General features: G+C 38.5%; 1 protein-coding gene across 3 annotated transcripts in view; it reads left to right on the top strand.

Moving 5' to 3' along the window:
- Window positions 1-23,143, top strand: part of LOC122703513 (charged multivesicular body protein 3) — an 85,175-nt gene that overhangs the window by 16,916 nt on the left and 45,116 nt on the right. For 2 of the 3 annotated variants that reach the window (XM_043917821.1, XM_043917822.1), the window contains exon 4: window positions 1,890-3,907. The exons of the other annotated variant lie outside the window; for it this stretch is intronic. In XM_043917821.1, the coding sequence (XP_043773756.1) occupies window positions 1,890-3,465 (1,576 nt within the window). In that variant the 3' untranslated portion in view covers window positions 3,466-3,907. Of the gene's footprint in view, window positions 1-1,889; window positions 3,908-23,143 lie in introns of those variants that run through there. 3 annotated transcript variants of the gene reach the window in all.

Here is a 23,143-nt window from a genome sequence, read left to right as displayed (position 1 = left end):
CATAATATTTATGATTTTCACATTAGTATTCTGAATTGCACAATAAAAAAGTAAATGCTTTCTACCATCTATTTACAAATCTGTAGTGAACAAAATGTATCCACCTAGTAGATTTTGTTTTTTCCAACTTTACTGAGGTAAATTCATATGTCATAAAACTCCACATGGTAGGTTTTTAGGAAAGACTTTTTTGAAAAAAGAAGGAAACTGTTTCACTGATTATCTCTCCACTGTAATTACAGCAGCTGTTTTCATTTTCTGGAATCTCCTTTCATTCATCTTGTAGTTTGTGTTTTTTTGTTTTGTTTTTTTTTTTTTTAGAAAGAGAGGTTTGTCGCAAATATTGTAGCAAGACCATGTCCATTTCCAAGAGGATTGGAGTCATGACCCCATTGGATAAAGCTAAACAAATGATTTAATTTTAAATTCTTCTATATTTACTCTGTTGTAAAATGGGAGTCATCCTTGGACTGAATCTCTCTCTTTTTTTTAAGTAATTTTATATTTACAGAAGAGTGATAAAGATAGTATAGAGTTGCCATATATATCTTTCACCAAGTTTAGTTAGCATTTACATAACTGTGGTATAATGATCTAAAAAAATTAACACTGGTACAATAGCATTAACTACATTACAGACTTTATTCCAATTTCACCAGTTTTCCAATAATATCCTTTTTTCCTGAGTCTCTTCTTAATCTGAAAACTTACTATCTTTGTTTCCTCTATGTTAAATACTCCTCTTCATGGTCCCCATTAAAAGATGAGCGCGTATATAAAATATAGGATTTGCTCTTTACTTGAGCTTTTGTGCAGATTTCTCTGTGATGGTGTTTGTGTGCATCAGGCATTGTGGTGGGTGCTTGGGTTAATAAATATGTGCAGCATGGCTCCTACCCTCAGGAACTTGCATTCAAGTCAGGGACTCAGCATACAAGATAATCCATTTCCTTCTCTCTTCTTTGCCCACCTCAATCTAACCATTCTTCAAGACCTAGGTCAGTTCCCAAACCTTTCACAAAATCTTCACCAATTCAAACTCCCAATGAGAGTCCCTTTTTTTGAACTTCATTTACATTATTTAGTGGTAGGATATATACAGTTTTATTCTTTTGTCTGCTTAATAGGATTTTAAATTCTTTGTGAACAGGAATCATTCCTATTATCTTTTGGATCTTACCAACACATAATGCATTGTTGTTGGTTAGTCTCTAAGTCATATCCAACTCTTTGCGACTCCATGGACTGCAGCACTCCAGGCTTCCCTGTCCTTCTCTCTGTCCTGAAGTTTGCTCAAACTCATGTCCATTGATTTGGTGATGCCATCCAGCCATCTCATCCTCTGTTGCCCCCTTTCCCTTCTCCCCTCAATCTTTCCAGTGAGGGTCTTTTCCAGTGAGTTGGCTCCTCACATTAGGTGGCCAAAGTTTTGGGGCTTCAGCTTCAGCATCAGTCCTTCCAATGAATATTCAGGGTTAATTTCCTTTAGGATTGACTGGTTGGATCTCCTTGTCCAAGGGACTCTCAAGAGTCTTCTCCAATAATGCATTAGTAGGTTCATAATAGATGCTGGAAGTATGTGTCAGTTCCCTTGACTCTCAGGCTTTTTAAGCTCTAAGGTTTTTGTTTTAAAAAAAAAAGGAGAGAGAAAGGGAGAAACATAGAGGTAAAAACAAAAAAAATGATAAAAAGCTTTGCTTTTCCTCTTTTACAGCTGCCAGATATTGGTACTACTTTTGGTTGTTTACAGGTTATTTGTTTTTGGGGAAGAGGGTATCTTTTAAGGGCCATGGAAATTACCAGGGAAAGACAAACTGTACAACAGGGAAGATAAGCAAGCTAGTTCATCTAGCAGCCTTGCTGTTTACTTACAGTTCCCTCTCTTACAGATACTGCAGGAGAAGAGGCTGGGTTCGATCCACACTCATTATGTCTGTTCCACAAACCAGTACTTCCAAAGGGAAAGTCATGCTTAAAGAGTACAGTGGACGCAAGATAGAAGTAGAGCACATTTTTAAGTGGATAACTGCTCATGCAGCTTCTCGGATCAAAACCATTTATAATGCTGAACGCTTGAAAGAAGAATGGAATAAAAGTGATCAATATTGGGTAAAAATATACCTATTTGCAAACCTGGACCAACCACCAGCTTTCTTCTCTGCACTAAGCATAAAGTTTACTGGAAGAGTTGAGTTTATTTTTGTAAATGTGGAAAAGTGGGACAACAAGAGTTATATGACAGATATCGGTGTCTATAACATGCCATCATACATACTTAGAACTCCCGAAGGAATTTACAGATACGGAAACCACACAGGCGAGTATATATCTCTTCAGGCCATGGATTCATTTTTGCGCTCCTTACAACCTGAAGTAAATGATTTGTTTGTTTTGAGCTTGGTTCTCGTTAACCTTATGGCTTGGATGGACTTATTTATCACACAAGGAGCTACCATCAAGCGATTTGTGGTTCTCATAAGCACTTTAGGGACCTATAATTCTCTATTAATTATCTCCTGGCTACCTGTGTTGGGCTTTTTACAGCTCCCTTACTTAGATAGCTTTTATGAATATAGCTTAAAATTGTTGAGATATTCCAATACCACCACATTGGCTTCATGGGTAAGGGCAGACTGGATGTTTTATTCCTCACACCCAGCCTTGTTTCTTAGTACATACCTTGGACATGGTTTACTAATAGATTACTTTGAGAAGAAGAGACGGCGCAACATCAACAGTGATGAAGTCAACGCCAATAACTTAGAATGGTTATCAAGTCTATGGGATTGGTACACCAGCTACCTCTTCCACCCGATTGCTTCTTTCCAGAACTTTCCTGTAGAATCTGATTGGGACGAAGACCCTGACTTGTTCTTGGAGCGATTAGCTTTCCCCGATCTTTGGCTTCACCCCCTGATACCGACCGATTATATTAAAAACTTGCCGATGTGGCGATTTAAATGTCTTGGAGTCCAGTCTGAAGAGGAAATGTCAGAGGGTTCTCAAGATATTGAGAATGACTCAGACAGTGAGAGCACAGACACTTTGAGCAGTGAGAAGGAAGTGTTTGAAGATAAACTGAGCATCATTCACAGTTCTCCAGGAAGAGCAAGTCACTGTGATGCTGAGGCTTGTTCCTGTGCCAATAAATATTGTCAGACCAGCCCTTATGAAAGGAAGGGGCGGTCCTATGGATCATATAGCGCTAATGAAGATATGGAACCTGATTGGTTAACTTGGCCTGCTGATATGCTGCACTGTACTGAATGTGTTGTATGCCTAGAAAATTTTGAAAATGGATGTTTGCTAATGGGGTTGCCTTGTGGTCATGTGTTCCATCAGAATTGCATTGTGATGTGGTTAGCTGGGGGCCGACACTGTTGCCCTGTCTGCCGGTGGCCTTCTTATAAAAAAAAGCAGCCATATGCACAACACCAGCCCTTGTCAAATGACTTCCCATCTTAACCATGTGCAATTTGTCCTTTATAAGCTTTGCGTATCTTACAGCCTGCCTTTTTAATGTTAGTCACAATGTTTTTGTGGTTTGACGTTTAGTTTAATGTTAGTGCAGTGACAGGAAATACACATTATGCTAATGTTGATGACAATTATTTGGTTGCCTTGTATGTCAATTTGAATGCATACTTAATTGTAAAAATTTTTATTTACAACATTGGAAATTCAGAAGTTAATGTTCTTTTGTAAGCACAAAGGAAGTATGATAGAAATTTATCCTCTCAAGACTTTACAAGGTAGGATCAAATTCTAATGGAATTGAGGCAGTTTCTTATCCTACATGTTTCCTTCCTTTTTACAATTTCTGTCCAGCACCTCTTGGTTAAATAATGTATGCTCTGAGACATGAAATTAAAACAGACCTATGAAATAAATTATTTTAAAACCAGAAGATTACAGTTTTTTAATGTTAGATTGTTTTTAATAAGGTGGCTGAGTGCTCTAAGTGTTTTGCTTGTTTGCTAATTTCACAGTTGAGTCAGATACGATTCTTGATTCATGTGGTGGAGGTGGGGTGGTGGGGGAGACAGATTATGTTGCTGACACTGACCAGAGGTTGTATTAGTCCTCCTTGGTTAGCTTTGATGGGAAGAAATTTCATGGTGGGTGTTTTTAAAAGTATTAAATCAGTTACGAGTATATTCAAGTAAACAAAATTAGCTATAGCATACTAGCCACACATAGATTAGTTGATATATTTTTTCTGACTTTTTAGTTTGAAAAAATTTTTTAACTATAGAGAAGTTGGAAACATAGTACAGTGAACATTCATTTGTTTCATTCACCAGGTGTTTACATCTTGTTACATTTTCTTTTATCTCCTCTCTCTATGTCTATAATCTTTTTTTTTCTCTTTTTTTTCCTGATTCCTTTGAGAATAAATTTCAGTTATCATGATGCTTCCATACCGTTAAATGTATCATCATGTGTCTCCTAAGAACAAAGACATTTTTTACACATCCACCACACCATCATCACACCCAGGAAATGTAATGTTGATTTAATAATATCTAATACACAATTCATACTCCCCAGTTGCTCCCAAAATATTCTGTATCTTTATATGTTTCTGTTTTGTTTTCATTGGGAATTCAGACAGGGTTTATGCATTGGGTTTAATCTCTTTTCTTTCATTCATTTCTCTAGAGCAGTCACCCTGCCCTACCCTCTGCCCCCAACCCCCGCACCCCTCTCCCCCACTTTTTAAGTCTTTTCTGACATTTTTGCAGAGTATAGGCTAGTTGTCTTATGGAGTGTTCCACATTTCTGGATTTGTCTTGAGTGTTTCTTCATAATTAGATTTAGATGAAAGAACTTTGCCTAGGTGGTTTCTGTTTCTCATTTGTATAACATCAGGAGTGCATATGTCAGTTCATCCCATTGTTGATGATGCTGAATTTGCTCAGGTAATATCTGCTTTATCTTTGCAATGTAAGGTATTTTCCACTTGATAATTAAGAAGGAATCTGTGAGGCCGTGTGAGTATCCTGTTCTTCAGCAACCTTTAACCTAATGGCTTTAACATCTGTTGATGATTGTTAGCCTGAATCTGTTACTAAATAGGAGTTGTGACGTGGAGATTTTTAAATTCTGTCCTTCATTCTGCATTTAATAGTGGCATTTTTTTGTGTGTATAGAGGAGCTTTCCATTTTTTCATCTCATACTTTGAAATGTCACTGTAGATCAAGATTCTTTTTATATTCAGCGTGTTAAAATTCATTATTCTTTTTGATGTGCAAATCATTCCAAATTTGGTAAGCGGGAGCCCCTCTAAGCTCAGTCTTATGTCCTGTTGACATCCCTTTCGATCTTGAAACACTTCATTGCTTTTTGACACAAGATATTCCAGACTCACTTTGTATTTTCCCTGGCCCAACCCTGTAATACGTCATTTCTTCAAAGCATCCAAATTTCATGGGGGACTTTTTAATATCCTTTACCTTCTGTCCCTCAAAATGGTAAGAAAATTAAATTTTCTCTTTCTGAATTGCTGCTGAGTTGCTAGCGGAAACATTTTTTTCCTTCATGGTGCACTGAGCCTCATTTTCATACAGGAATGGGAATAGTAAGGAATAGCAGTTACTAACTTTGTATTCGGAAGCTTTTTAAAATTTTTAAATAAGAGCATAAGCACTGCTCCTTGTGCTCTTATTTTCCTTTTGGAAAAGAAAATAATGTTACTGTAAATGTTTCCTAGAATTCTGCCATTGGTTCACTGTTCTTTTCTCTCTGGTGTTTTCAGCAGATGTCCCAAATCACCATGTTCAGGCACAGACCCCTCCCCAGATCTTCAGTTTCATGTATAGCTGTCTGCTGAACAGCTCCTTCTAAGTGCTCTTAAGTAGTTAGTCTCAAAGCAGCTCTTCCTTCTCTCTCCGTATCCCCTAGTCTTCCTTTTATGGTCCTGATTTCAATTCTTACCTATAATATTGTCCGTTATAAAATGTATTTTATGGAAAAGGAAATGGCAACCAACTCCAGTACTCTTGCCTGGAAAACCTCATGGATAAGGGAACCTGGTGGGCTACAGTCCATGGGGTCACAAGTCAGATACGACTTGGCAACTAAATCACCACCACTACCATAGATAGTTTAAAAGATAATTGAAATTTCTCCTCCAGCATCCCAGGGCACACCACACTTTTGGAGACTACAGGCATACCTTGGAAATATTGCAAGTTTGGTACCAGTTCACTGCAGTAAAGCAAGTGTGGCAGTAAAGCCAGTCATAGGAATTACTTGCTTTCCCAGTGCATATAAAAGTTATGTTTTTAAAAAAGTTACGTTTACACCACTGAAGTCTATTAAATATGCAATAGCACGTCTAAGAAACAATGTACATACCTTGTTTTAAAAAGTACTTTATTGCTTAAAAAATGCTATCACCTAAACCTCCAACAAGTTGTAATCTTTGCAATATACTGAGTAGTATTAGCCTAGAAGATAGACCAGTCTCCTTACCACTGGCTTACCAGGCCCTGGCCTAACTTGCACACATCATGATTGTACCGCCTGCCTCTTCAGGGTCATGTTCTACTTGTTCTCAGCTTGGTGCTCGTCTGTCCCCTCTGCCTCATGTTCTCACCCCTCTTCTAGGCTTTATCTGGCTAGATCCCACTTTCTCCAGAAATGCTACATGTCCTACCCATCTTTTCTTTCCCTTCCAGGCTTATGAGGAGACACAGATATCTTTACAGTGAAAGCTCTGGTGGCAGTCACCCTACTCAAGTGATCACACTTACCGTTTCAAATAATGGAGCAACCCCATTTCTCCTTGCCCTTTCCTCATATGTGCCCTTATTTTTTTTTTTTTTTAAGGCCTCACCATTTGGCATGTGGGGTGTTTGTTCCCCGACCAGGGGTTGAACTCACACCTCCTGCATTGGGAGTGCAGAGTCTTAACCACTGGATCACCAGGGAAGTCCTGCGCTTCTTATACCAAAGATAGCTGGTATATGCCTGTCCTAGTTAGTTGCATTGTATTAAAACTGTGCACCTGTCTTTTTCAGGTGAACTCCTTTAAGGTAGGAACTGTGCTCTGTTCATTACATACATTAAATATATCAACATGCTTGGCATAAAATGGAGGTAATACCTTTGAATGCTAGACATGCTATAAAAGTATTACAGTAAGGTCAAGGAGTAAATAGTCGATAGAGGTTCAGGTCTTCAGGGAAGGTTGTATATGTACGTGCTAAGTCACTTCAGTGATGTCCTACTCTGCTATCCTGTCGACTGTAGCCCACCAGGCTCCTCTGTCTATGGGATTTCCCAGCAAGAATACTGGGGTGGATTGCCATTTCCTTCTCCAGGGGATCTTCCCAACCCAGGGATCGAACCCAGGTCTCCTGTGTCTCCTGCATTAGCAGGTGGATTCTTTACCTCTGAGCCACCAAGGAAACCTAGTCTACGGAAGCTTGACTCATCCTTTAATTGTGAAGCATAGCAAACAATGCTTTTGTCAGGTTTTCCTGGAGGTAGAGAATTGAAGGAGATGTTCAAGATTGACAGACTCTGAACTTTAACTGATTTTTGCTTTTCTTTTTAAGTTTGAATTCTTAGAGCGACCTAGTGAATTTAATTAACAATTCCAAGTATGTAGGCTTTATAATTACTGAACTCTGGTTAACTGTAATAGTGGGATGCACAATTGTGTCAAGAGTTTTTTCTTATCTTCTCTAATTATTTCTTGTGTAAATCTTTTCTTTCTTTAAAAATGATAAGCTCCCTGAAGGCAGAAGTAATGCTATAATCTATTGTTATATCCTTAACATGTTAGACCCAGAGTAGATATTCAATAAAGAATATTCGCTTGAATTTTATAAATCTTCTCTAATTTTGCCCTTTACCAAACTTTTCACCACCTGTCTAGTATGTTTAGTCAGTGTTGTTACTCTTAGTAAAATTCTACAAACTTTTTTTTCATTTGGGAATTGACTTTGAGAACATCATCTATTTGTTAATAAAGGATCTGGTAACATGTTTCCGCCTGGGTAACAATCTGGAGTTTGAGGAGGTCCTTTCACAAAGACAAGAGTAGTAGCATTTCAGATGCTGGCAAAAGGGAAGTTAGAACTCTGATATTTCAGGGCCACTTTTGTTATATTGTTTAAATGCTCCCCATTTAGTTTTACTAATTTCCTGAGCCAAGTGGCTAAAACAATAGGTTTCTGGAACAAAATGCCTTGAGCTGACTCCCAGCTTTGTTGCCAGAGGCTCGAATAGGAAGCATCCCTTAAAATGCCAAGCACAGGAATATCTTGGGCTTTTTAAACAGTATTATTCAAATTATTTGTTAGTATTGAGCATGGTGGACTGTAACCAATCTTAATATATAATGTTTTGCTTAAATAGCACTTGGTGGGGTGTTTTATGAGAAAAAAAAAAGAGCATTCTTAAAGTTTTATTGTTGAAAATAATAGAATCTGAGTGGCAGAAACAAATGAGAAGGCCCCTTTGTCCAATCTTCTGCCTTGATTTAGATTGTTGATGTCTCTGTTATAAATGAACTGACACACTCATCATTTAACAAAAGATTTGCTACATTTGCAAGAATCTTCAAACAGTTCTCCTGCCAGGATCCACAGAAGAACGTGCAGTTAACTGGCAGTAGAGCGACAGCAGGTGCTGGAGACCCAGATCTGGACAGGTGGCTGGACGCTTCCCATGTCACCATCTTTGGGAAGGAAGATGAGTCAGGAGTTCATCTGTTGACAAGAACTAGTTCTGATATAACCAACTTGCTCTGAAATATGTTATGCTACTCACATTTATTCGTCAAAATGGCATCTATTTAACCAGAATTTTTATTCAGAGAGAAACCTGTGAACTATTAAAGACCATCCTCAAGAATTTAGCACCAAACTCATTCCATCATCCCCCAGTATCTCCAAAACAGCAATCAGGAGACATGAAGCATTTTTCTCCTGCTTCCGCCAAACATACTTTCTACTGTATGGAGTGATGGAGGAAGACTTACAGACCCTGCTGTATTTTCAGGGCTGTGGAAAGGATGAGAGGTAATATCACCACAGCAGAAGACAGTTTATGGTATAATATGCACCAGACTGGGCTATACAGAAATCAGAGAAAGGATCTTTTACAATTTCAAATCTTCTAAGGGCTTAAATAAGGCTATAATAATTCATTCAGTTGCATTCCTTTAAGGAGGAATGTATCTAACCCATTTTGGAACAACATATGTGTTTTATTTAGAATCTGGTAATCAGAGACCTTAAGTTTGTTCAAACAGCTTAGAGTTTTTAGTCTAGGAGAATGTGGTGTTAATTGTAAGTTGCTTATTTATCTGAGAATTATGCCATAGCCTGAGTGCAGTACTAGTGTTTCCTGAAATAATCTTATAGGGTGAACCACAGGTGAGAAATGGAAAAGGTTTTTGATGCCTTGTAATATGTATATTGTCACCCTACTTATTTAACTTATATGCAGAGTACATCATGAGAAACGCTGGGCTGGAGGAAGCACAAGCTGGAATCAAGATTGCCGGGAGAAATATCAATAACCTCAGATATGCAGATGACACCACCCTTACGGCAGAAAGTGAAGAGGAACTAAAAAGCCTCTTGATGAAAGTGAAAGAGGAGAGTGAAAAAGTTGGCTTAAAGCTCAGCATTCAGAAAACTAAGATCATGGCATCTGGTCCCATCACTTCATGGGAAATAGATGGGGAAACAGTGGAAACAGTGTCAGACTTGATTTTTTGGGGCTCCAAAATTACTGCAGATGATGATTGCAGTCATGAAATTAAAAGACGCTTACTCCTTGGCAGGAAATTTATGACCAACCTAGACAGCATATTAAAAAGCAGAGACATTACTTTGCCAACAGAGGTCCATCTAGTCAATGCTATGGTTTTTCCAGTGGTCATGTATAGATGTGAGAGTTAGGCTGTGAAGAAAGCTGAGCGCCGAAGAATTGATGCTTTTGAACTGTGGTGTTGGAGAAGACTCTTGAGAGTCCCTTGGACCACAGGGAGATCCAACCAGTCCCTCCTAAAGGAGATCAGTCCTGGGTGTTCATTGGAAGGACTGATGCTGAAGCTGAAACTCCAATACTTTGGTCACCTCATGCGAAGAGTTGACTCATTGGAAAAGACCCTGATGCTGGGAGAGATTGGGGGCAGGAGGAAAAGGGGACAACAGAGGATGAGATGGCTGGATGGCATCACTGACTTGATGGACATGAGTTTGAGTAAACTCCGGGAGTTGGTGATGGACAGGGAGGCCTGGCGTGCTGCGATTCACGGGGCCACAAAGAGTCGGACATGACTGAGCGACTGAACCGAACTGAACTGAACTGAACATGTATTAATCAGCTTTAAAAAAAAAAAAATAAAAAAGAAAAAAAAAATAAAAATAAAATAAAAAAAAAAAGAGGAGTAGGACAGGAGAGGTGGGGCTTCCCAGTTGGCTCAGTGGTAAGGAATTTGCCTGCAAATGCAGGAGATGCAAGAGATGCAGGTTCAATGTCTGGGTCAGGAAGAACCCCTGGAGTAGGAACCGGCAACGCACTCCAGTATTCTTGCTTGGAAAATTTCATAGAGGAGCCTGGTGGGCTATAGTCCATGGGGTCACAAAGAGTCAGACATGACTGAGCAACTGATCACACTCATACAGGACAAGAAAAGGATGGAACAAATGAACAGTACTTTCTTTAATCATTTTCAGAAGGGAAAGGCTACCCACTCCAGTATTGCCTGGAGAATTACATGGACTGTGTAATCCATGGGGTCGCAGAGTCAGACATGACTGAGCGACTTTGACAGGGAAAATATGTTCTTTTTTTTCCCCTTTAGTTAAAGTTTTTACTGAAGGGCAATGTATCTCCATGCATGCATGCATGCTCAGTTGTGTCCTACTCTTTGCAACCCCATGAACTGTAGCCCCCCAGGATCCTCTATCCATGGGTTTCCTAGATAAGAATACCAGAGTGCATTGCCATTTCCTTCTTCAGGAGATCTTCCCTACCCAGGGATCGAACCCGTGTCTCTTGCATTGGCAGACAGATTCTTTTAACACTGAGACACCTGGGTAAGCCCGAATATATCTCCATAAGAGTATGTAAATATTAAATGTGAAGATTATTAATTTATTACAAACTCAACACACTCATGTAACCCATCACCCAGATTAAGAAACTGAGCAATTGCCACATCCCAGAAACCTCCCCTGCTTCCTTCTTAGTCATTACTTCCACCATCCTCCCCAAAATTAATCTGTGATAACTTCCAAAACCATAGATTAGTTTTGCTTCTTTTTGAATGTTATGTAAATAGAACCATATAGTGTGTGGTATTTTGTGTGGTTAGGGTTAGATCTCTCATTTATATGCTCATGAGGTTCATCTCTATTGTATGGAGCAGACATTTGTTCATCATCATTACTGCACAGTATTAATGAACATGCAATAATTTATCCATTCTATTATGGTGGACATTTAGCTTATTTCTTCTTTTACAAGTACAAATAGTGCTGCTATGAACATCGTTTTATGTGACTTGGGTCACATTTCTGTTGAGGGTGAAATTTCTGGGTTATTGAGTATGCTTCAGTTAAGTTTTGATAAACACTGACAGTTTTCTAAAGTGGTTCTACCAATTTACACCCTCCCCAGCAGTGTATGAGACTTACAGTTGTTCCACACTCTTGTTAAAATTTGATGTTACAGTTTTTTTCATTCTTATAATTATGCTTATAATTTGTGGGTTTTGTTTGCATTTCTCCAATGACAGCTGACATTTGACACCTTGTCACATGTTTATTGGTCATTTGAATTACCTCTTTTGTGAAGTCCTTCTTCAAATCTTTTCCCCATTTTTCTATTGAGTTACTGTCTTATTGAATTATAGGAGTTCTTTATATATTCTGTATGTAAGTCCTCTGTCAAATATACATATTACATATTTTCTCCCTGTCTGTAGCTGTCTATTTAGGGGGCAGGATGGATTTTTTAAAAACATTTTTTCCCTTAGAAAGTTTTAGCTATACACAAAAGTAAAGAGATTAATATAATAAAATCCCATGTACCCAAATTCAATCATCATCAACTTACAGCCAATCATTTTTCAGCTATATGCCTACTAAAAATCATATTTTCTACTGCCTTAACCTGTCCTTTATTTCCATTATTAATGCTTTAGCCTTTTATTACCTCTTTCAGTGTTCCTTCATATATTTATTGAAGTTGAACTAATAATAAAACCCAGTGAATGCATTTCTGTACTTATATTACCTGAGTTCTGTGCATACAGTGACTCTGTTGATCACTCCCTTTTTGAAATTCCTTTTGTTTAGCCTTCTCTGGTCCTCCTCTACCTGGTTTTCCTTCCACTTCTCTGATCCTTTGTAATTTCCTTCCTGGGACCTCCTTCCTCCCTACCTCCTTCAGAGTTAGTCTCCCAGGGCTCTGTTCCAGTTCTCAATTCATTTGGGTGATTGCATCAATACTCATGTCCTTGACTCCCACTTACATACTGCTGGCTTCTGAGTTTATGTCTCTAGTCCAGAACACTATTCAATACCAGATCTCCATACAGAGCTATCTTATGAGCAATTCACTTGGGGAACCCACAAGCATCCATGGCACATTTGTTGACTGTTGACCTCTTCACACCCTGTCACCAATCTATTCTCCCATTCTCCATTATACTAGAATTCTAGCTGAACAGATATCCAGCTATCAGTATTTCTCAGCTCCCATTGTAGTTAGGTGTGACCGACATGAGTAATTCCTATCAATGCAATGTAAGCAAAAGCGATGCATGCCACTTCTGGATCTTGACTTAAAATATTGGGTATGTGTAGTATAATTAACTTTCTCCCCTACATCAGCTTGCCAGATATGGTGATGGCTTGAAAGTCAGGTGTGACCAGTGCACAGAGCTACCTCACCAGCCTGGGTCCCTGCATGACCACACAGAGCAGAGCTCCCTGACTATGGAGATTACTAGACCATTCCACAAACAAGTACACTTAATATTTAGATCATTGCATTTTCAGGTCTCTCTGTTATAGCAGACTAGCCTTTAACTATTACAGTATCTCAGTCATGTCATATCAATTACAGGATCTCAGTCATATCATATCAAAAAATTTACTAATCTTCCTTCCACCTAAATATTCTGTGTCTTCGTTTCCAGTATGAGTAAAGGCTCTTGCAATTACATATTATTTTCCTCTCTCTGTCCCTTCATTGAGTTTTCCTAAGTGCAATACATATTATTTCTTAATAATGACATAGGACTTCTAGCTATGATGGAGGAATTGGTAATTGACTGGTCTTGGTGTAACTGTGAAACCGGACCAAACTATATCAGCAATTGCTTTCAGGCAGTGGACAATAGGCAGCACAAGACTGAAGATCCCTAAGAGAAGGGCAACTAGAGGTAAGCTCCACAATTACCTAGCTCACTGCACAGAACAATTTCCTGATTGTAATACAGAGAGCTGATCTCAGCAGAACACAGTTGTCACACCAAGATTCAGCCATGATGTTGCATGTGTCTGTAGTTCATTTTTTGTATTGCTGATTAGTATGCTATTGTATAAGTATACCACAATTTACATATTTATTTGCTGATGGATATCTGTTCCCGGTTTTTGCTATTATGAATAAATCTGCTTTGAATATTGCTATACAGTCATTTGATGGACATAAACATGTATGTTGAGTATATAACAAGGGATGGAGTTGCTCTAACATAAAGTTTTTATATCTTTAGCTTTAGTTGATACTGCTAAAAAATTTTCCAATCTAGTTGTACCAATGTACACTCTAGTCAGCAGTATATATGAATTCTCATTTTGGGACTTCCCTAGTGATCCAGTGGTTAAGACACCACACTTCCACTGCGGGGGCATGGGTTTGATCCCTGGTTAGCAGACTAAGATCCCACATGCTGTGCTGCGCAGCCAAAAATTAGAAAAATTCTTGATTGCTGCATATTGTTTTCCCGCACTTGATACTGTCAGTGTTTTTAATATTAATCATTCTTTTTTTCCCACTTTAGTTGAGATATAAGTGATGTACAACACTATGTAAATTTAAGGTGTACAGCATAATGATTTGACATTTATACATCATTAAATGATTAACACAATAAATTTAGTGAACATCCCTCATTGCATAGATACAAAATTAAAGAAATAAAGAAAAATATCTTCTCTTGTGATAAGAATTCTTAACATGTACTCTCAACTTTCATATATAACATATAGCAGTGTCAGTTATATTTATCAGGTTGTATATTACATCCCTACTATTATTTTTGACTGGAAGTTGGTACCTTTTGAGTACCTGCATACAGTTCTTCCTTCCTCCATATCCTGCCTCTGGTAACCACAAATATGATTTCTTTTTCTATGAGTTTCTTTGCTTGTTTTTGAAGTATAATTGATCTACAACACTATGATAATTCAGGGTGTACAACATGGTGATTCGATTTTTTTTTTTTTGCCTATTTTAAAAAGTTGAAGTATAGTTGATACACAATATCATACAAGTTACAGGTATACAATACAGTGATTCACAATTTTATACTACATTAATATTACTATAAAACATTAGCTATGTTCCTTGTGTTGTGCGATATACCTTTGTACCTTATTATATATAACAGTCTGTATTTCTTAATCCCTGCTCTTTTAATGCCCCTTTCCCCTCCCTCTCCACCCTAATAACCACTAATTTGTTCTCTATATCTGTGAGTCTGGCTTCTTTTTTGTTATATTCACTAACTTGTTTGTGTTTTAGATTCCACATGTAAGTGAGATCATACAATATTTGTCTTTCTCTGTCTGGCTTATTTCACTTAGCATAATACCTTTTAAGTCCATCCATGTTTTTACAAATGGCAAAATTTTATTCTTTTTATGGTTGAGTGGTAGCCCATGTGTAATCTGCTGTTTAATTCATTCACTGAGGTTTATTCAGTGACTAAGGTTTTTATTTCTGTTGTTATATTTTCTTATGTCTAGAAATTCTTTGGTTCTTTTTCATTTTTATGGTCTCTTGTTTCTTTAAGTCCCTCTTTCATTTCTTTGAACATTTTTAGTATTTTTATTTTACATTTGAGAATTATAATATATGATGTTCTTTAGACTATAATTATGATTTCTTTTAAATTTACTCTTGGCCTCACATATTTGCATTTGGAAAATTTTGTTTATCTTAATATGTATGAGACACACGTTCGATCCCTGGGTCAGGAAGATCCCTTGGAGTAGGAAATGGCAACCCACTCCAGTATTGTTGCCTGGAAAATTACAGGGACAGAGGAGCATGGTGGGCAACAGTCCATGGGATCACAAAGAGTTGGACATGACTGAGTGACTAAGCATACAATCTGTAGGGATACTGCAGTGCCTGAATTTGGGGTATGTTCCTTCAAAATGAGCTCAGAATGTTCTGACAGGTACTGATGATGCTGTCCACTAAAGAACAGTTTAAATTAATATCTAGGCTTGGGATTTCCAACACTGTGAGAATATAGTATGGCTTTAAATCCATATAAAGGCATATTTATAATGATGCTTTCTTAAGTAAGTCTTCTATTTTTATTTTTCCTTCAGAGTTGTGGCCTAAAACATTTCCTTCTTGGCTGCCTTTGCAAGCAAATAGACTTTTTTCCTAGCCTATTCTTTCACTGAGGATGAGGTCATCATGGCTTCTAGCTTCAGGGGGGGTGGTCCTCAATTTTGCTTCACCATTTTATCCTGCCAAAGGCCTTGCCTTCTGTTCCTCTAACCAATCATTAAAATCAAGCATACTATTTGATTCCATTTACATAAAGTTCAAGAAGAGCTGAAACTAAATCTATAGAGATAGAAATCAGACTAATGGTTCTCTTTTGGGGATGTTGACTAGAAACAAGGATGATGGAGCCTTCTAAGATTTGGAAACGTTTTAAATATTGATCTATATAGTGATTCTGTAGGTTTACACATATGTACACATATGTACAAATACACCAGGACATACACTTATTTCAACATTTTACTGTCTGTGTCATATTCCTTTTGTAGTACACAAACAGGGTTCTTGGTTTCTGTTATTGGCAGATATTACTGATTTCCCTTACTTTTCTGAGAGACCAACCATGCACATAAAATAGTGCGGCTGTATGTTATTAAAACTATGTGGTTTGCAGTGAGTTTTTCAGAATTTCCAGTCCCCAAAACATTGAATGTGTGAGCTACATGCTCACACTTCTCAATTCTGATACTGTTTCTTGGAGACTTTAGTAAAGTATTGCTTAAAAATTCAGTTTGACTTTTTTTATGGTTTAAAATAGAACTTGTCCAGTTATATTTTTGATCTGCTTTGTTTTTAGTTTGATTTTTAGTTTTTTATTGAAATACAGTTGATTTACAATGCTGTTTCCTGCTATAAAAGTGAGTCAGTTATACATGTACATATCAGTTCAGTCATTCAGTCGTGTCCAACTCTTTGCGACCCCATGGACTTCAGTAAGCCAGGCTTCCCTATTCATCACCAACTCCTGGGACTTGCTCAAATTCATGTCTGTAGAGTCGGTGATGCCATCCAACCATCTCATCCTCTGTCGTCCCCTTCAGATCCTGTCCTCAATCTTTCCCAGCATCAGGGTCTTTTCCAATGAGTCAGTTCTTTGCATCAGGTGGCCAAAGTATACATATATCTACTCTTTTTAAGATTATTTTCCCATACAGGTTATTACAGAGTATAAGTACAGTTTCCTGTCATTCGATTTTTTTTTTTTTTTTAAGTTCAGGCTTTGTCCCTGCTATGCTGTGGAGAAGTAAGAAAAGGCATGTAGTCTCCCATGAGAGGACCTTTGGTGGTAGAAATGGTGCTCTAGAGGGCAATACAGGGTGGCTGCAGTGATTACTGTGATTTCCCAGGGATGGTACTTGTTTCAAGCCAGAGCCAGTCATCAGATATGTACTTACCCCTCCCAAGTGGGAACTACCCCTACTTTGGGGCATGACAGAGGATAGAAGTTTATTGTTGTTGTTTAAAGAATTCAGCTAACCGGTTTGCCTCCACCCTCTATCACCTTCTTTCTTCTTTAAAGTGTAGGACCCATGTGTATACATGAGGATTGTTGGAGGTTGAATTGTGCCCCTTCAAAAGATATGTTGATGTTCTAAACCCCCAGTACCTCAGAATGTGACCTTATTTAGAAATAGAGTCATTGCAGATATAGTTAAGATGAGGTCATGCTGGATTAGGGTGAACCCTTCATACAGTAGGACTGGTGTGCTTACAGAGAGGAGAAAATCCCTGTGGACTGGCTTGTGTCCTGCCCAAATCCATTATACATTGGAGCCCTAACCCCCTGTGTGATGGTATTTGGAGATGGGTCCTTTGGGAGATGGTTAGGTTTAGATGAGGCCTTGAGGTGGGGACCTCATGACAGATTAGTACTCTTATAAGAGAAGGCTATAGTTATTAGTACTCTTATAAGAGAAGGCTATGTCTCTACCATGTGAGGTCCTAATGAGAAGGCCAAGCCAGGAAGAGAGCTCTCCCCAGGCTGGCACTTATCTTGAGACTTTCAGCCTCCAGAACTACTAGAAAATTAATTTCTGTTGTTTGAGCCACCCAGTCTTTGGTATTTTGTTTTGGCACCCCAAGCTTACTAATACAAACACTACAGAGCAACAGAGGCAGAGATTGGAGTGATGGAGTGGCAAGCCAAGGAAAGCCAGTGATTGATGGCCATCACCAGAACCTGGAAAAGGGCAAGGAATGATCCTCCCCAGAGTCTCAGATGGAGCATGGCGCTATTGAATGGCTCTACTAACACCTTGCTTTTGGATTTCTGGCTCCAGAACTGTGAAAGAATAAATTTCTGTTGTTTTAAACCATCTGATTTGTCATACTTTGTTAAAGTAGCCTTGTAGAATCTAATGAAAGTTGCTCAGTTGTGTCCAACTCTATGTGACCTCATGGACTGTAGCCCGCCAGGCTCTTCTGTCCACGCGATTCTCCAGGCAGATACTAGAATGGGTTGCTATTTCCTACTTCAGGGGATCTTCTGAACCCAGAGATCGAACCCAGGTCTCCTGTATTGCAGGCAGATTCTTTACTGTCTGAGCTTGAGGGAAGCCCTAAAATAGAAGTCTTAATACTAGAGTCATTGTAAGGTTGGTGGAGGAAAGTTGGAAATGGGCAGATGATTCAAGGTTTCTCTTTGCCTTATCTCAAGTCATAAACTATGATCAGGAGTCCCTCACACTGGAGGTTAGTCAGAAATTAAGAAATCCACTCCAAAATTATTATATAATGTATGGGAGGGAATTCAATTTCCCAAAGGTCAGTTTATAGCTAAAATTTTCAGAGTCCATCTGTTGTATAAAACAAGGTATATCTTGTTTTTATGAGGTCAACATTCTTCCTAGGAATTGGATTGTGACTTTCTTGCCCAAAGCATTTCATTAAACTGTCTACCTGGTGAATGAGGAACAGTTGTAAGCCAGAAAGCTCTCTAAGGTAGGAAATCTTACTGAAATAAGCAAGGACAAACTGGGGGTAGGAGGAAAAACAGTACTTTCTATTTGTCATTTCAAATTTAGGGAAATTTTAAAGCACTGGGCATTGAGACATATTTCAGAACAAGGATGTGCATCTGTTCATAATATTTTTCAGGGATCAGGAGGACAGTGCATATAAAACCTTAAAAATGTGTGTGAATAAATGTCTGTGTGAACATATGGAAGGGAGTGCAATCCAGTTAAACACTTGCGGTGCTTGGCAGGAGCAAAGAGCCAGAATGCCTGCTCACTTAGTTCTTCCCACCCCCTCAGATGTGAGTCTCAGCAGGTGGGAGGATCCGGTGCAAGCTTCCTGAGGCCCGTGTAGGAAGGATAAATTACAGCCACAGCCACAGCGTTGTTTGAAGTGTTAGTCATTCAGTCATGTCCAACTCTTTGTGACTCCATGGTCTGTCCATAGAATTCTCCAGCAAGAATACTTGAGGGGGTAGCCATTCCCTTCCCCCGGAAATCTTCCCGACCTAGGGATCAAACCCAGGTTTTCTGCATTGCAGGCAGATTCTTTACCATCTGAGCTAATAGGGTTGTCCAATGCCACAGCAGTCTCAGGAGACAAATGGAGAGTATATGTTGCTGTAAGAGGGGAGCCTGGAAAATGTGTGGAGGGAGCACAGTGCCCTTCCAGTCACCGAGGAGCAACCGCATTGATGAATTTTTAAGGCTCTGTCAGTAGCTGTGGGTGGCGAATTTCCATAGGATGCCACACGCCAAATCAAACATCCTGCATACTCTGACCTCTCTGGCCTTGATGACCAACTTTATTTTTATTTACTTTTGTTTGTTTGGCTCTGTTGGGTCTTGGTTGTTGTATGTGGAGTCTTTAGTTGCAACACATGAGCTCCTAGATGTGGCATATAGGATCTAGTTTCCTGAGCAGGGATCAAACCCAGGCCCCTTGCATTGGGAGTGGAGAGTCGATGACTAACTTTAGACAAGTGCATTTAGTAAATGAAATGCTTGTGACCCCAAACTCCCATCCAGTAACTGGGAAGGCTCTAGGCACATGCTGTTTCTTTTGCACTGGAAACTCTTCATCTCTCTGCTTGCTCATCCTTCAGGGCTCAGCTTATACAGGCATACCTTGGAGTTACTGTGAGTTGATTCCAGACCACCTTGATAAAGCGAATAATGCAAGAAAGCTTGTCACGTGAATTTTTTGGTTTCCCAGTGCATATAAAAGTTATGTTTACACTACACTGTAGTCCATTAAGTGTGCAATGGTATTATGTCTAAAAAATGTACATATAAAAAATACTTTATTGCTAAAAAAAGGCTAACCATTATCTGAGGCTTCAATAAGTTGTATTACTTTTGCAATAGTAACATGAAAGGTCACTGATCACAGACCACCATAACAAATATAGTAATAGCGAAGAAGTTTGAAATGTTTCTAGAATTACCAAAATGTGACACAGAAACATAACGTGAGCAAATGTCATTGGAAAAACGGTGTCAAGAGACTTGGTGATGCAAGGTTGCCACAAACTAACTTGTTAAAAAAAAAATGCAGTATCTGTGAGGCACAATAAAGCAAAATAGGCTCAGAGAAGAGTCACTATTCACCATGTGCTTCCTATAGTCAGAATTTTACACATTTGTGGTAATTCACTTGATTTTATTTATCAACATTGTTTAGTACTTGTCCTTCTCATCAGATTGTATGAGGTTCTTTTCATTCATTGTTGTTTTCTTAGAGCCTATAGAGTGCTTAATATATAGTAGGTATTTGCTTAATATATAGTAGGTATTTGATAAATATCATTGACTAACTCGAAGTCCAGTGTCCCCCTGCCTGAAAAATTGCTGCTTTGTAGTTCATGCTCCAAAAAGAAACAGAAGAGGGGTATGGTGAAGGAGACTTCAAAACATTTCCACAGATCTCCTATCTTCAGAGAGCTCCATCATACTAAAAAAAGAAACCAAAAAAAAAAAAAAAAAAACAACAACAACAACAAAAAAGGAGACAATTCAAAGGAAAATGGGCAAAGGATACAAAGAGGAAATTCACAAAAAAGATTCAAATAGCCAAGAAATACACAAAAAGATGCTCATCTAGACTAGTAATCAGAGAAATGAAAATTTAAAACAATATACCCTTGAATTGGCAAACATGTAAGTGATTCATAATATTCATAATATTCATTGTCAGCAAGCATTTAGGGAAAAGAGAGCTCTCGTACACTGTTGGTAGTTCAAACTGTGCAACCTATATAGAGTATATAGTTAGTACTTTAAAACTTGTACTTTAAACTGTGTCTATTGTTAAAGGGGAAAATTGGAAACCACATTGTGTTATACGATAGGGAAATGGTTAAATAAATAATGGTACATTCCTGCTTTGGAATCCCTTAGCTCTAGATATTAACATCAATGAAAATCTATGCAAAATTTTTTAAAAAGAAGATTGCAAAACAATATGTGGAATACAATCCCAAAATAAGTAAAACTATATTAAAAATATATTCTCTAAAGTAAAAGGCACAAAGAATTCACACCAATTATTTAAATAACTATAAATAATTTGAGAACTTTTTCCCTGAGAAAATGAGTGTGGAAATTTTACTTTTTACAATGAACGTGTACTGCTATTTTTTAGAACATTATTGAAGTATGCTGATGTAAAGAGTACAAATTAAAGTGTCTATTTTTATTGAAGTATAGTTGATTCACAGTGTTTGAGTTTCAGGTGTACAGAAAGTGATTCAGTTATATATCTTTTTCAGATTCTTTTCCATTTTTGGTTATTACAATATATTGAATATAGTCCCATGTGCTATACAGTAGGTCCTTGTTGTTTTATATATAGCAGTGTGTATCTCTTGCCCCTCCTCCTTTCCATTTTGGGAACCATGAGTTTGTTTTCTATGTCTGTGAGTCTGTTTATTTTACAAACAAGTTCATTTGATTGTTTTTTAGATTCAGCACATAAGTGATATTGTATGATATTTGGCCTCCTCTGTCTGACTTACTTCACTTAGTATAATAATCTCTAGGTCCATCCATGTTGCTACAAATGGCATTATTTTATTCTTTTTTATGGCTCAGTAATACTCCATTGTATTATCCATATCTACAACATCTTCTTTATCCATTCATCTGTTAATGGACATTTAGGCTGCTTCCATGTTGAAGTGTCCAAATTTTGACACAGCATATATCTGTGATACCATTGCCACAAGCAAGATAATGTCCATCACCTCCCCAAATATTCTTTATGTCCCTTTGCAATATCTCCTTCTTGCCTCTTTCAAAAACAACCTGTCCCCTAGCAACCACTGATCTACTATCACTAGAGTTTGCATTTTCTAGAATGTTGTAGAAATGAAATCATACAGAATGTACTTTATTTCCTGGCTTCTTTCACTCAGCATAACTATTTTGAGATTCATCCATGTTGACACAGGTATCAAGTTTGTTCTGTTTTTATTATCTACCACAACTGGTTTATCCATTTACTTGTTGATGGACCTTTGGATTATTTCCATTTCTCAGCAAATACAAATAAGCATGCCAGTACAAGTCTTTGTAATCACATGTGCTTTTCCTCCTCTTGGATAAATAACTAGCAGTGGAATGGCATGAGGTAGATACATGTTTATCAGTTAAAGAACCTGCCAAAATATTTTCAGAATGGTTGTACCATTTTACAGTCCCACCAGAGATGGGAGTATAGGGTTGAGGTCCTAAGTAAGTGGATCCTTCACCATCATGAGACAAGGTAATGAGAACAACCAGCAGCTCACCAGTGTAGATTCAGAGATTGCCCAGCTAAAATGCAACTACTTCTTTCTAGTCACAGAGTCCTTTGAGAATTTGATTAAGGTTATGGTCTATGTGGGCTTCCCAGGTAGTGCTAGTGTTAAAGAATCTGCCTGCCAACACAGGAGACATAAGAGACCCGAATTTGATCCCTTAGTCAGGAAGATCCCCTGGAGGAGGGCATGGCAACCAACTCCAGTATTCTTGCCTGGAGAATCCCACGGACAGAGGAGCCTGGCAGGCTATGGTCCATAGGGTCGCAAAGGGTCATTACTGAAGTGACTTAGCACCGCCATGGTCTATGCAGACTGCAGGACCACACTGGGGAGGGCTGGAGTTCCTTAAAAAATTTAAAAGTTACAATGGTTAGGACTTGGAAGGAGAGGGGAGAAAGAATGATGCCCCGGTTTTAGTGACTAGGCCATGGTGGACACAACAGAGGGGAAGAACAGCTCTGGAGGGAGGAAGAGGTCATTTCTGGCTCACTGCATGTGAGGCGCTTACGATCTTAGGAAAGTGGTTATAAAAGTATCTTGTTTGGGCAGAGATACAGACTTCCGGACAGTAAGTGTTATGCCCGATGTCCAAATCCCCGAGCGGGAAGAGAGAAGGCCTCCAAGACAATGCAACTCCCAAAAAGGGAAGTTTATTGCTGACTCGAGTCAGGGCTCCTGCTGCATCCAACACAGTGGTGCAGGGTCAGAGAGCCCCGAGCCCAAGCTGTTACACAAATTTATAGGGTGAGCACACGCCATTGGTAGTTGGTTTAAGCGGACTGGTTACAAGTTTGCAAAGCAATTTCATTGGTCAA

The sequence above is a fragment of the Cervus elaphus genome, chromosome 11 (assembly GCF_910594005.1).
Source record: "Cervus elaphus chromosome 11, mCerEla1.1, whole genome shotgun sequence".
Taxonomy (NCBI): Eukaryota; Metazoa; Chordata; class Mammalia; order Artiodactyla; family Cervidae; genus Cervus; species Cervus elaphus.
Note: the sequence above shows the minus strand (reverse complement) of the source record. Positions and strands in the feature narration are given on the sequence as shown.